The sequence below is a fragment of the Pseudovirgaria hyperparasitica genome (assembly GCF_010093815.1).
Source record: "Pseudovirgaria hyperparasitica strain CBS 121739 unplaced genomic scaffold EJ05scaffold_7, whole genome shotgun sequence".
NCBI classification, from domain to species: Eukaryota; Fungi; Ascomycota; class Dothideomycetes; order Acrospermales; family Acrospermaceae; genus Pseudovirgaria; species Pseudovirgaria hyperparasitica.
The window spans coordinates 881,393-896,274 of record NW_022985555.1 but is presented as its reverse complement, the minus strand read 5'-3'; the positions used below and the strand labels follow the sequence as shown (position 1 = coordinate 896,274).

Here is a 14,882-nt window from a genome sequence, read left to right as displayed (position 1 = left end):
ACATCTCCTGGCATGCACAGTGTAGTCTCTCTAACACAACTCGTCATCACAATGCCATTTCAGCATCTGGAAAGTCGCGTAAGAACTCAATACCTCTGCTGTCTGAAGAGGTGGCCCCCGTTTCTTCGCATTCTGCCCTATCTACTTTTGAGTTCGTACCATATCATCAGCGCAGTCTCGAACAATCGTCTATAAGACCCCTTATACTAAAATCATACCGTCATCAAGGACATATCTTTCATGCTATAATCGCAGTACGATGCCTATGAAACGACCTATCGGAGACACAAACGCCGATCAATACGACAACGCCCTCCACCGCCCAAAGCGCCTTAGAACTTGGGCCACTATTCCAACGAGCGATGCTGTCAGACAAATGGAGGGTGCCAGAAGCACTATGGAGAAGGAGGAAGATGAGGAAGTGGAAGAACAGAAGAAGGAGTCTACTGTCAACGAGAAGAGCTGTCCTGAAGCCTCCCAGGAAAGCACGGCGGTATTCGTCGACGCTGCAAAGCAGAGTATCAGGCACAGGTCTGGAGATCGGCCAGTCCTCGCTTCAGATGAACCCCCCTCTGCTGAACTCGCGAAAACGCCGAAGCGCGTCCACTTCTTTCCGATCACCGAAATCTACAAAACCCCATATCAGAAGCACGGCGATACGTTCGATGGTACCGGTGAGGACTGGATGTGGGGTGACACTCTGCGCATAGATCAGAAGAAGCTGGAGATTATGGTCACAGGGCTAATGGGATCTACGGACGATCCTGAAGTCACCTACAATCTCGAATATCGTGACTATGGCTCAAAGTATACTGTATACAAGCTATGCAACAACGAGAAGGCTGTCGTGGTGAAGGTGCCAGGCGCGGGCTGGAAGGGTCGATGGACGAAGGAGAGAGCGGCGCTCCTGCGGTCCGAGGTAGCAACAATGCAGTACGTCAAGAATAACACCAGCATTCCGGTGCCGGAGGTGTATTGCTGGGAGACTTCGTTGGATCGTAGCGAGATAGGCGTACCATACATCCTTATGGATTTCGTGGAAGGAGTCCGAGGCGACGAAGTGTTGAATGGGGCCCCGGAGAGAAAAGTAATGAAGGCAGGAAAGAGGTGGCCTACATATCTTACCAGCAAGAGAAATGACCGTAAGGCGGGGCTCAGGATGTTAGGGGGATTTGAAGCCGTCGCAGAAGTGCTGGGCAAGTTGACTTCGCGGCGGTCGAACAGAGTCGGTATGGTCACTGCGCAGACAGGGCAGACGGCAGCGTATATCTCGATCACTGAATCTTTAGACGAAGAAAGAAAGCCTCGTGACTTCAGTAGAGAGATTCATCTTCCTATCACCGAGCTTGCTCGTCTCATCGACAAAACAAATGAAGGCATTGAGTCCTTGGGTACAACAGCAATCGACAGTTTCCTTCACATGTCGTTGGAGAGTATGCCACTACACGTAGCACGGAACATAACGAGATCTAAGGAAGAACCTTCGTTCGTACTCACGATCCCTGGCTTCAATGCCAGCAATGTCTTTTTCGTCAATGACAACGGGAAAATCCAGATCAGTGGGGTAGTTGGGTGGCATAATGCCCATTATGCACCACTTTGGGCAGGGCTTACCACCTTGTTACCTGACTTCAAAGATGAGAACGACTGCACGGTAAATAACCACAGCTCAAAGCACGTTGACCGTTTCAAAAATGTCTACAATAGTGTAATGAAGAATACTCCGGTAGAATTTAAAAAGTATTTGTCGAACCTGGACAACTACAAAGAGCTATACCACGCCTTGTTGTCTCCAAGTGGGAGCTATGAGCGGCGTTGCTTTGCAACCAACATGCTTCAGCGACACTTCCGGGGCATACTGGTGCCAGAGCGGCTGTTCCAATTCCTAGACCAACAGCACCAGACATCTCTCCACGAGGTCCTGAAGAAGAAATTGCGTTGGCTTGTCCGGCACTATTTGGAGGTCGATAAAGAGTTCTGGGCACTCAGTCTCTCTACTTTCAAGAGAGATGAGGAGGTGGAACAGAGCATTGAGCGCGAGATCATACGAGATTACACCCAAGGTCGTATCAGGAGACAACAGAAAAGTCAAGCGAGAGCGGAGGCAAGAAACCCCAAAGGAGATACTAGTACCGCAGCCAGTAGACTTGAGGGAGGAACAGAAGAAGTTATTGACGACAGCCTAGGCTCTGAAATATATGACTTTGGAGAGCCTAATCTCGGGTATATAAGCTTTGGGACACTCCCGGTAGAAGATGTCGACTTCGAGGAGAGTCCTTCCACCAAAGCAAGCATCGACGAAGCCAGTATCGGCAAAGATTAATCTCGATGAAGAAAATGCTTAGATGGGTAAGCTCAAGAAAATCACTGCCATGGCGGATTCTGAGAGAGAATTGAAGCCAGAAAATCCGGTATTAATGACGATAGGCCAGCAATAGCTGGCTGAGGAAAAGCGATTATCAGAAAAACGAGTCACGAGGAACAAATTTCGGAAAAGGAACCACCATCCAACGACACCAACTATGACAGCCTCGGCCTCAGGGAGAGCTTTCTTCGACAGTGCAAATACGCAAGTATAGGATCCTAGTCTACGATAGTTGGTATGATAAGGCTGCAAAGACTTAGCCCAAAGACTTTTGACTCGTATGAAAGGAAAGACATCCATGATGCAAGAGGCTGCCGGCGTTGAACAGGCGAATTGTAAATCAGGGAAGTTTGAGAACGCGACGACTATCCTACGCATATCGCCAACCTTGGCTTGCGGCTTCTTCTGGCATCAACTGTCGTATCGATACTGCTCTTGAGCAGCATTTGCGCCCATCGGTCGACACTTTCTCACTTCAACCAACCCTGGATCCCAGTTTCATAAACCACTGAGCCAACCAACTCGCCTTTACATTTGTATACATTCAATTCCTCTGAAATCTTCTGGAAGCCAAGTCTTTCGGCAATCCTACGACTTCCTGTATTGCGTGGATCACACTCGATCTGTAGGGTCTCAAAAGCAACCAGGTTTCCGGCAGGTGCGTCGTGAAGAAAAGTAATCAGTGCTCTCACCGCTTCTGTCGCATAACCTTTGCCTTGAGCCGCTGGCAAGAAAGAAAACCACAGGTTTGCGATGTTGTCGGCTATCATACACCCAACACGGCCGATGAATCTGGGTGTCTCGGTTTCGCAGCCAGTCTCGACGACCAGTTCTATGACCCTCCTGGGCTGTATTAAAATGCTGTTGATGGCTTCATCAACAAGCTTTGAGCTTTGTTGACGGGTTCGTGGTTCCCATGTTTGGTAGCGGGCGTTTGCAGGATTTGACTCTAGGGCGTAGAACGAGTCTACGTCGTTTGCTGTGAACTCACGGAGGGAAAGGCGAGGTGTTGTAGCGAGCATCGTGTAGTCTGGAGCGGCTTTTTGATCCTTCAGGTGCTTTGTTTGTCATCCAGGTTCCCGCGGATGGTCTAGCGTCGTAAGAAATGATGCTCGTGAAGAAATTTTTTATCGGCGCTTTGTCCTGGTTTTCACTGCCTCTGTTATCTCTATCCATGTCCAGTTGATGGTAGACATTTCCTTGATTTTCCTCCACCGCTGTCAAAAGGGAAAGTCAATGTTGAAAGCGGTGTTGATGAACGGTGTCTCGATTTGGTGGTTTACCTTGATCGCCATCCATATACGGTTAGCGCATAATAGATGAATCCATCGGGGATCCGGATAGTGAGCGCAAGCGTCTCCCAAATGCCAATACACAATCTAGCCCCTATCGTGCTTATCTATCCATCAAGTCTACTGAATGGACTGGGTGCTCCCTAGCTATGCCCATATCGTGAGCATGAAATAAAGCGACTAGAATTTGTCAGCCGAAACTTACCAATACCAGACTTCCTATCAATCAGTTCAACTTCAATTCGACCGCCTCAAGAACTGGTTAGTTTAGTTTAGTTAAGGCCTCTTACTAAGAACTAACACTTTAGTTTAACTTTAATTTAAGATAGTATTAAACTATAAATAATTAAACTAAACTAAAGTATATATATATATATATATAGACTATAGTATTAAGATTATTCTAATTTTATAAGTACCGGAGTTAGGCCGTAGACTAACTTCTCTTATTTACTATATATATTAAATACTATTATATTAATAACTACGCGTTAATAACCTTAATATAGTATTCTAGTAGTCTATTTATACCTCTAAGAAGTACTCTTAAGATATATTTAAAAAGTAGTATAGCTAGACCGAGCGTTTATAGCGTAATATATATATAAAGAAGCCTTAAGATATATCTTAGAACCTAATACTAACTTAAGATACTACTATCTATAACTTAACGATACTATCTCTCTCTAGTATTAGCCCTATTCTATACGAGCCTATATCTACTAATCTATATAATTATCTAGTTTAAGAGTCCTCTAGAATAGAATTAGATAATATAGATAGTATAGAAGATCTAGATTATAACTCTATTATTGTTAGGCACGTGTCTACTAGTTAATTATACATGTATATAGTAGTCGTATATAAGTAGTGTGCTCTACCCTTAAAGTAGTAGCTTTAAGATTCGGTTCTTTTAGTATAGTTAGTTAGTATATAGAGCCCGCCTCCTTATATAATCTTAAAGCTACTACGGGGTCACGGGTTTAACTCTTAGTCTAGTTAACCGTTATTAAATTTCGTACGATTCCGTTTAGCTTACTATATTACGTGTACTTTATATATGTAATAGATAATATAGTAGTAACGTTACTATGGTAAGTTAGTATATCTAGTACTAGAGGCGGTATTATAAATATTAATTATGTGCATATAGTTTATGCTAGGCCAAGTATAGCTAGCGCGTATACTAGGCCTATTATAGCTAGTTTAGTTTATCTTTTATAAGGTAGATACCTATAATGCGTAAGGGCACGCGCCTTTAAAAAGGGGAGATATTATTAGGCACGTGCCTACTAGTTAATTATATATATATATAGTAGTCGTATATAAGTAGTGTACTCCACCCTTAAAGTAGTAGCTTTAAGATTCGGTTCTTTTAATGTAGTTGGTTAGTGCGTAGAGCCCGCCTCCTTACAATTATTAACCCTAATAATAAGTCTATATATAAAGGTATTAATTAGTAACGTCTCTTATCCTTTATTAAGTCTATAGAGATATTTAAGTAGACTAATAGCTTTAGCTAGATCTAGTAATATAGATATTATCTCTAATAGATAAATAATAGAGCGAAGTACTAGTAATATTATATATACTATTATAAGAGACATTTAGGTAGACGATTTAAGGTAGACTTAATAATAAACTTAGTAGAATATCTCTATAATAAATACTCTATATATAGAGATAGAAAAAGGAAGTATATATAAGGTAATATACTTAAGATAATAATTAAGAAGTTAAGGATAGAATAGAATATAGTAAATCTACTTATTAAGACTTTCTAATCTAATAGCTTTAATTAATTAATAGCTAAGTAGATTATTCTTAACTCTTAGTCTCTATAGGTAATTAAAAATAGCTATCTCTATAATACTATTATAAAGGTAAATCTAGAGATAGAAGTAGTAATATAGCTAAGCGTAGATACTCTTAGAAGCTATATTATAAAGATATACGTAGAAGCCTCTAAATCCCTCTATAGTATTCTAAATACTACTATCTTAAAGATTTATATCTTATTTATATAAGGATTATAGACGTAGGATAGTAGTCTAACAGGTCATAGAAGGATTTAGGAATATATTTAAAAGGGTAGTCTACTCTTCTAATAAGGTTAATTTCTAAAGAGTAGGAATTAAGTATATACGGCCTACTTATATAGTAGTCTCGCTTATTCTAGCTAGCTTAACCTAGGTCCACCTATTACGGACCGTACTAGACCATAGTAGTCTAGTTAAGTCTATTCTAGTATTAGCTCTAATAATATCCTTCTTCTTTTTATACTTTGCCCCGAAGTACTTAGCTATATATAAATCTATAATTCTATAAGCGTTATATTTATACGCGCATCTAATTAAATCTATATAATATTATTAATAGTCTTTATATTAGTAAACTTAAGCTCTAGTTTACTTTTATTTATATACGCGCTTATCCCTCGCTTTATAGCTACTACCTTAGAGGTAGCTCCGCGGGTTATATAACCGCTATATTAACTAAGCTTATATTTAGTTCTCTTATTCTAAATTTTCTTCTCTAGTATATCTACCTTACTCTTAAGGTAAGTTATTAATTCGTATACTATCTCCTTTAGTTTAGATCTATTCGGGTCTAGAGTAGTCTATTTTCGTTAGAGCTAGTCCTATATAATCTATTCGCGTTATTACGGTTACTAATTTAGCTTCTTTAATCGCCTTTAAGGCTGAACGAGTATTCTACTCTTAGATCTCTAGCTAACGTGTATTATAGATGTCTAATACTAGTCCTATTTCTAAGCCTACCTTCTTCTCTCGTAAGACTCGCTCTAAAGGGATTATCTCTACCCTAGCTATACCGGCTAAAAAATCCACTTATTATAGTAGTATAAAGGCGCGCTCTAAGTTAGAGAAGAAGGTAGCTAAGGCTACTACTACTATTATTATTACTACTAACGTAGCTACTAGTTACTCTAATCTAGGTAATCCTAGTACTAGTATTACGGAAGAGGTAGCTATAAAGCCTATCTATATCTACTCGCGCCGCCTATCTACTCTACCTTCTTTAGAGGATAAAGAAGATCTTATTATAGATAATAATTAAGAGTTTACGCCTTCGCCGCCTCGCTCTAAATACTATTCCTCTTTTCGGTCTAATATAGACTAACTTAGTTACTCTAGGTCCTTTTAGGACCTTAATATTTACTCTAAACCTAGCCCTAGTAATAATAAGGCCTAGGTTGCTAAAGGTACTAAACGTGGTCGTAGTTTACGCTATAGAAAAACGGCGAACTATAGTTTAATATACTTTAAGTATATTAAGGCTCACGCTACTAGCTCTAAATATCTCTTCTACTCTAACTCTAGTATTAGCTACTACTCTACTAACCGCGATAGGCCTATACGCCTAATCTTTAAGCTCTCTATCTACTACTACCGCTATACCGTTCTTAGTAAAGTTTATCTTTAGATAAGTCTATTAGGCTATTTTAGTCTAGGGTAATCTAAAGTTATCTATACTAATGCGTTTTTAGGTTCCTATTTATATATAAGATATATATAATAATCTTCGCGTCCGTGAGACTCTCGGCGGTTCTAGTAGTTACCTAGCTTCTATATATAGGGAGTTTAGGGAGCGCTATAAGCTCTTTCTAGAGGTTATTAAAGTATAAGTTTAGAAACCGTTAATTATTATTAACCTTAGCTTATAATTTTTAGTCGCCGCGAGATTCCTAGCGCTTAGACTACCTATTCTAGGGAGTTAGTTTTAGCTACTAAGGCCGTAGAAGAGATTTATACTATTTCTTCCCGTCCGCCTCGTGCTACTAACGGGTCTTATAAGAGATCTACTAGTTCTCCTTCTAAGTTACCTTATAAGAGGGTATATATTCTATTCTAGATTATTCTAGACCGCGTTAGCTAACTTTAGGTCTAGTCGCTCCGCTCTAGCGCTTAGTTATCGTCTTACTAGGCTCTAACTAAGCGCGTGGTTACTCTAGAGGATAAGGTCTCTAACCTCCGTCGCTCTATTACTTAGTTAGTTTATTTACTATACTCTAAGAGTAATAATAAGATAGAGGAGTAGCTCTATAGCTCTATTTACTAGGGTTTCTATATAGTATATATTAGCTCTATCTACCTAGTTTCTATCCGTTTTAGTCCTTTTTAGACCGTTTAGATACCTATCTACTAGTTTTCTAGTAATTTAATTCTTAACTTAATGATATTATATACATTCTTATTTATTCTATAACTATTAAATTTTAGGTTCTAATTTCCTTTAAGTTACTTAAGTATAGGTATTATATATAAATTAGTTTATCTCTCTAAATTATATTAGAGTACCCGAACTAGTAGTCTAGTAGTTATTAGTTCGGGTACTCTAACCTTTTATATTATATATTACGAGTTTAATTCCGTAGTAGGGTATCTTTTTAGTTTCTTAGTCCTATATTCTTCTCGTGTATAATAGTCTATATTAGTCTATTCTAGACTTCTCTATATTATTCTATTATAATATATCGCGTTACGTGTCTATAATAGTTATTTATGTTTTCTTCGCGTTTAGTAACCGTGCATTACTTAAATTATAGGGCTACCTTATAGAGTTTTCCTAGTATGCGTTTAGGATTCGTAATTTAATACTTTATTCTTTACGGTATCCTTCTTCTTTTTATAATAGCCCTAACGGTACTAGGTTTACGGTAGTAACGTGTTATCCTATAACCTCTATTTATATATAGCTATCGCGGTACTTAAGATATATACTATAGGTTCCTAGGTGTCCTTATCCTCGGTATAGTTCTTCTAATAGATTCGATACTTTTAGATACCGTTCTAGTCGAGCCTATATTCGATAATATAGTCTACTTTATATACGTCTAGTCTATCTTAGGGTATAATAGAGTGTAATTATACGTTCGTGCGTTTATATATATTAGATTAAAACCTTTTAAGTAATAAGATATAGAATATATTATAGACTTTTATATCGTTTTCTAGGTCGAGCTCGTAGGCTCTTATACTAATATAACGTTTGATTCGGAAGGGACCAGCCATTTTATAATTAAGCTTTTTATTTACTCGCGATATTTATATATTACGGACGTTAAGGAGGACTTCGTCTCCCTCCTTATACGCTTAATCTTTAACTAATCTATTATACTACTTTATATATAACTTATTTACTTACTAGATTATTACGCGATAGTTACATGTAGTTTTAAAGATTTTAATCGCTAGTTTCTACGTATAGACGTTAACATCTATTATTCGGTCGAACTAGACTATATAAGGTTTAAAACCTATCCTTAGACTATGTTCTAGGTTCGTCTAGAAGGGTGTAACACCTATTATACTATAATAACTATTATTATATATAAATTCTACTATACTTAGTAGAGAGGTCTAGTCGTCTTATTTAAAATTATAGAATGTACGAAGGTAGGCCTTAAGCGTTTAGTTCTATCGCTCTATCGAACTATCTATTTATAGATAGAATACTATTAATATATTTCTATTTATACCGGCCATTTCGTAGAATAATATCTAGAATTTAGATATGAATATACTCCCTTAGTCCGTAACGATCCTTTTTAGTATACTATAGACCTTAATAATCTTATTCTAGAATACTTATACTAGTTCTTTTAATATAATCGTCTTCTATATAGGGACGTACCTAGATATCTTTATAAGTCTATCTACGATAATAAGAATTAAATTATAACTTATTCTAAGTATCTTACTTAGAGATAAGTTAACTATAAAATCTATAGTAATATCTTCCTATATAAAGAGGGGGACTAGTAGAGGCTATAAGTTTCTATATAGCTTATACCTAGGTGCCTTTATTCTTTAATAAATTAGATAAGTAGCTATCTATTCTTCGACGTACTTAGGTATATCTTCCTAAAAATAGTACTAATAAATCGAGCTTAGGGTATATATATACCCGAAATATCCTACTAGGTTAGCGTTATAGTATCGGCTAACTATAGTAAATCGTGCGTTACCCGTCGGTATATAGTACTTTCTATTATAGTAGAGTAAGCTATCTATAAAGGTCTACTTATAGTCTACTTCGGTCCGTAATAACCTATCTTACTATATTTTATATAACTTTAAAACTATTAGGTCTATCTTTTATAGATCTATAATTAACTAGGCGAGGTCTACTTAATATATACGCTAGGTACTATCGCCCTCCCTAATAGCGCTAATAAATAGCTTACTAGAGACTTTAGTACCGCGTCTTTAGTTACCGGCTTTAGTCTTATAAATTCGATTACTAGTATTAGTATTAGTATCTTACTAATTATCGGATAACTTATTATCTAACCTCGTCCTTAAGAGTTAGACCTATAGCTACTCTAGGACCCTATAGCTACTATAATTCTAGGCGCCTTCTTTATAGTTAGGTCTTCTTAATATTCTATTAGCTAGGTTTATACTTCTAGGTTAATAGTAGATTATAAAGTAGAAATTTATAAGCTACTTAGCCTATCGAACCTATCGACGATTTAAAACTATTATACTTATAAACCCCTTTAAGTTATAGTAATTAGTTAGTAACTTAACGTTATATATAGTACCTTTAAGATAATATTGCTACTACTTAAACGACTCTACTTGTTAGGCACGTAAGGAGCACGTGGCCTACCAGTTGATTATACATGTGTGTAGCAGTCGTATATAAGCAGTGTGCTCTACCCTTGAAGCAGTAGCTTCAAGATTCGGTCCTTTTAGTGTAGTTGGTTAGTGCGTGGAGCCCGCCTCCTTACATAATCTTAAAGCTACTATGGGGTCACGGGTTTAACTCTCGGTCTAGTCAACCGTTATTGAATTTCGTACGATTCCGTTTAGCTAGCCACGTCACGTGTGCTTTGTGTACGTGACGGATAACATGGTAGTAACGTCACTACGGTAAGTTAGCGTGTCTGGTGCTGGAGGCGGCATTGCGAGTATTGGTTGTGTGTGTACATCGTTTATACTAGGCCTGTTACGGCTAGTTTAGTTTATCTTTCGTAAGGTAGTATGCCCACGACGCGTGAGGACACGCGCCTTTAAAAAGAGGGATAATATTAGGCACGTGAGGAGCACGTGGCCTACTAGTTAATTATATATATATATAGTAGTCGTATATAAGCAGTGTGCTCTACCCTTGAAGTAGTAGCTTCAAGATTCGGTCCTTTTGGTATAGTTGGTTGGTACGTGGAGCCCGCCTCCTTACACTACTATTACTAGTAGCTCTTAGTTATAAATAGTATATCTAGTCTTAATATTAGCTATCTTACGCGAGAAGAACGTAACTAGATACTATTAGACCTTTTTAGACTCTATTAGTCTAGGCTAGAAGAGTATACCTAAGATTATAAATTCTAATATATTAGTTTTAACGTGAATAGGTTTAGTTAGATTAAAGTATACTAGTAATAGAGCGGTTATAAATACTTCTTTAATCTTCTTAAAGGATATTCTTTTGACCTTAGTTAATTTAATAGATTATAATTTAATATTACGCTATTTCTATCTACTACGGACTATAATAGATAAGTCGGTAGTAGTAGTATACGTATTAAGTAGTACGGCTAAACGGGAGAAGTGTTTAATAAATTTTCGGTAGTAGTTAGTAAAGCTAATAAAGACACGTATATCTTAAACGGATTTTAGTTTAGGCTAGTCTATAATAGTAGTAACTCTATCTCTCTCTATAGTTATACCTTAATTAGTAATAATAAAGCTAAGAAAGTTAATATAGTTCTAATAGAACTCGTATTTAGATAGCTTAATATATAGCTTATACTTTTCTAGCCTATCTAGGACTATACGTACGTGCTAGATATACTCCTCCTCGTTATCTAAGAAGATAAGAATATTATCTAGGTACATGATATATATCGTGTTAAGTAGGCCTACTAGCGCGTTATTAATATACGCTTAGAAGGTGCCTAGTACATTAGTTAGTCTAAAAGGGACCACGGTATACTTAAAGTATCTATAACGGGTTCTAAAAGCCGTTTTCTATTTATCGCCTTCCTTAATACGAAGGCGATAGTAGGCGTTATATAGATTAAGCTTAGTAAAGATCTTTACGCGTTCTAGTCTATTAATAGACTTAGAGATAAGAGGTAGTAGATAACGATTCTTTCGCGTAATATTATTTAGGCTATAGTAGTTAATATATAGATAGAGACTCCTATTCTTCTTCTTTATAAAGAGGATTAGAGCTCCGGCTAGGGATATACTAGGCCTAATCTATCCTTATATAAGGTTCTTTTTAATATATTCTTAAAGGGCTTATAACTTAGGTTCTAAAAGAGGGTAGATAGATCTATATAGAGGTTACTAGCTATCTTCGAGATTAATAGTAAGGTTAGTAGATTAGTATTAAGGTAGTTTAGAGGAATCGATCGCTAATACGATATATTAGTATATTTTATACTAATATAGTAGGTTTTCGTCTACTTTAATACTAAGCTCGCTATTTTACGTAAGTAAGAGTATATAGATAGTAGAGATCGCCTTCTTATAATCTTTCTAGAATTATTTATTATTAATAAGCTATACTAGTTTCTATTAAGGTGGATTTATATACTAGCTAGCTATCTTCTTAAGGAAGTCTAGTTTTAGGTTATATTTCTTAAGCTATAGTATACCTAGGATTATATCGAAGGGACTATCTACCACGATAAAGGTTAAGTAGTAGAGTTTCTATTTCCCTCCGCTATCCTAGATACTATATTTAATAGTATAGGTGCCGTATAACTTAATAGAACCGTTAATACTATAGAATATAGTATCTATTAGAGCTTAGATATCGGCGTTAAGTTCTTATACTTATTAGGTCGATATAACGTTAGTAGCCGATCTACTATTAAGTATTATAGTCTAATATTATCTATAAGGGATCTCGATAGGTCTAGCCTATAGTTTAATATACTATTTAGCGGATTATCCCTCTATTATAGTCGCGTCTATAAGTTATAAGGGTTTCTCGTAGGCTATTAGTTTTTTATATTCTATACTAGATAGTTAGGCGCGATATATCCTAGCTACTAGCACTTATAGTATATAACTAGTTAGTTAGTTATATTAGTACTTAGTAGCTTCTCTAAATAGTACTTAGGTACTATATAGCCTATTCTACTATAGGTATAGTAAGTAACTTTAGGTCGTTTATACGAGTCGGTCCTTATATCTTAATATATTAATTAGTAGGGAGATCTACGATACAATCCGCGTGGTTTTAAATTTAAGGCGTAGTAGTAGCCTTATAACGTCCCGCGAGATCTATTACTAAATCGGTTTTAGTTAGATAATTTTATATTAGATTAGATTATTAAGGATAGTCGTATACTAGCACGGTGTTAATTATTTATTATACGCTAGTATCGCTCCGCGAGGTTTATAAGAGCTTAGAGATCTATAGGGATTATTATTATAAGGTTAAGACGGTCCTTTATATTTAGGGTAAGAGACTATTTAAAGTCGTCGTACTATCGAATTATATAATCTTCTTTAGCTTCTCTCTAGAGGGGCCGAAGGTATTTAAGAAGTTATAATAGTAACTAATTATCTTATTATTAAGTCTTAAAGATATAGCTCTAGACCTAGTCGCGTCGTTTAGCTTTATTACTAAAATATTAGAGGAGAAATTTAGTAAACGTGTCCTAGTTATAGGTATCCTTAGAATATTTAATTCGGTATACTATTGTGGAAGGCCGCTCCTGCAGCCCTATATGTATATGTCCCTAGCTCGATTACATGGCTTCATTATATATTTAAGGAGGGCGTTTTCCTTGGTCATTCTACTTGGCGCGCTTCCCCCATTACTAATATTCGACTATTCGACCTTTCCTTATATTCATAGGCCTCTATAGATATTAATTATTAGGCTTAGCTATTAAAGAATTAATTAAGAGTATTATATAGACCCGTCCTATCGTAAAAGAGAACTAATAAGAAGTCGTGCGTTTAAAGAGAACTTATAATACCTAGGAGAGATACTTATAAGTTCGTCGTGACTACTATACTAGGAACATAGCCATTTATAAAAGGGACACACGTAGCAATGGCTTACTATAATTTTAGAGGTCGTACCCGGACTATAAACTTATAGGGGAGATTAGAACTCCGAAACTAGCTTAGGGGAAGTATATAGCGTGCCTAATAAGGTAGTCTAGACTTACTAGATCGAAGCCACGAGTCTAGAAAATAGGGAGTCTAGAGTCGCTAGGGGCTAGCCTCTTAAAAGTAGCCGTAAAAAGTATACGCATGCTAACACGGGTGATAGCGCGACTCGAAAATGTCTTAGGGGAATAGGATATAAAATAGGGCCAGATGAAGTAGCAAAGAAGAGTTTAAAAACGATAAATATAACCTATTTAGTACTACTATAGCTATTATTTATAAACACGGCTATACGAGTATACTACTTTAGGAACGCCTTACACGAAGATAATAATATAAGTAGGATACCGTGAACCTTATATCGATAAAGACGATAGTAATAGTTTATCTTATAAAGGGATTAGTCAATATAGAGAAGGGATGATAGGTGTTATAAGTAGACGTATTAGGCTAACCTTTAGTTAAGGTAATCTCTTAACTAATAACCTTACCCCTAGCGTCTCTACTAGTATACCTACTACTAGTAATAGTACGATAGAAGCTTAAAATAACAACCTAGTAACTCGTAGAGAGATACTTAACTTCTTCGTAGCATTTGCGCGATAAGGAAGGATAGTACCTCTACCTACCCTAGCCCCCAAGCGCTTTAAAGAAATAAATATCACGGCCTTCCTTCGGAAGTACGAGGATATATATATAAACTACGAAGTTCCGCCTAATAAGAAGATAATCTCCCTACCGTTATACTACGAGGACCATCTCCGTCCTACTATTAAAGAAATAAGTAGGGTTTAGAAATAGTAGTAGACCACGCTACGTAAAGAATTATTAAAGGAATTCTCTCTATTTAACTCTGCCCTCGAGGAAGGTACCATCTACTTTATCCGAAAATACGTGGAAATAGTTAAAGTAGACCCATCCTACTCTCTCTCTATATACTACTCCCGGTATCGTATTATTACGGAGAAACTTACGGCTAAAGGAAGCCTAAGCTCGTATTCGCGAATAGAGCTCTTCCTAGAAGGGCTGCCTAATAGTCTTAAGGCTCGGGCTATAGAGAAATGTTAACTTATAATAGAAGCATATAGTTACGACTAGGTAATTATCTATAGCTTCGTA

General features: G+C 36.8%; 2 protein-coding genes across 2 annotated transcripts; one reads left to right on the top strand and one right to left on the bottom strand.

The window, feature by feature from the left end:
• Window positions 1-259: 259 nt before the first annotated feature.
• EJ05DRAFT_485697 (uncharacterized protein) lies at window positions 260-2,323 on the top strand (the record flags this gene model as incomplete). The annotated part of the gene is made up of 1 exon (XM_033745472.1): window positions 260-2,323. One exon carries the CDS (start codon window positions 260-262, stop codon window positions 2,321-2,323), a length of 2,064 nt encoding a protein of 687 aa, XP_033601041.1.
• A 496-nt stretch (window positions 2,324-2,819) lies between these two features.
• On the bottom strand, window positions 2,820-3,867 carry EJ05DRAFT_357442 (acetyltransferase). The gene has a single exon (XM_033741040.1). The coding sequence runs from the start codon at window positions 3,385-3,387 to the stop codon at window positions 2,836-2,838; it is 552 nt and encodes a 183-aa protein (XP_033601040.1). The 5' UTR covers window positions 3,388-3,867; the 3' UTR covers window positions 2,820-2,835.
• Between the last annotated feature and the right edge of the window lie 11,015 nt (window positions 3,868-14,882).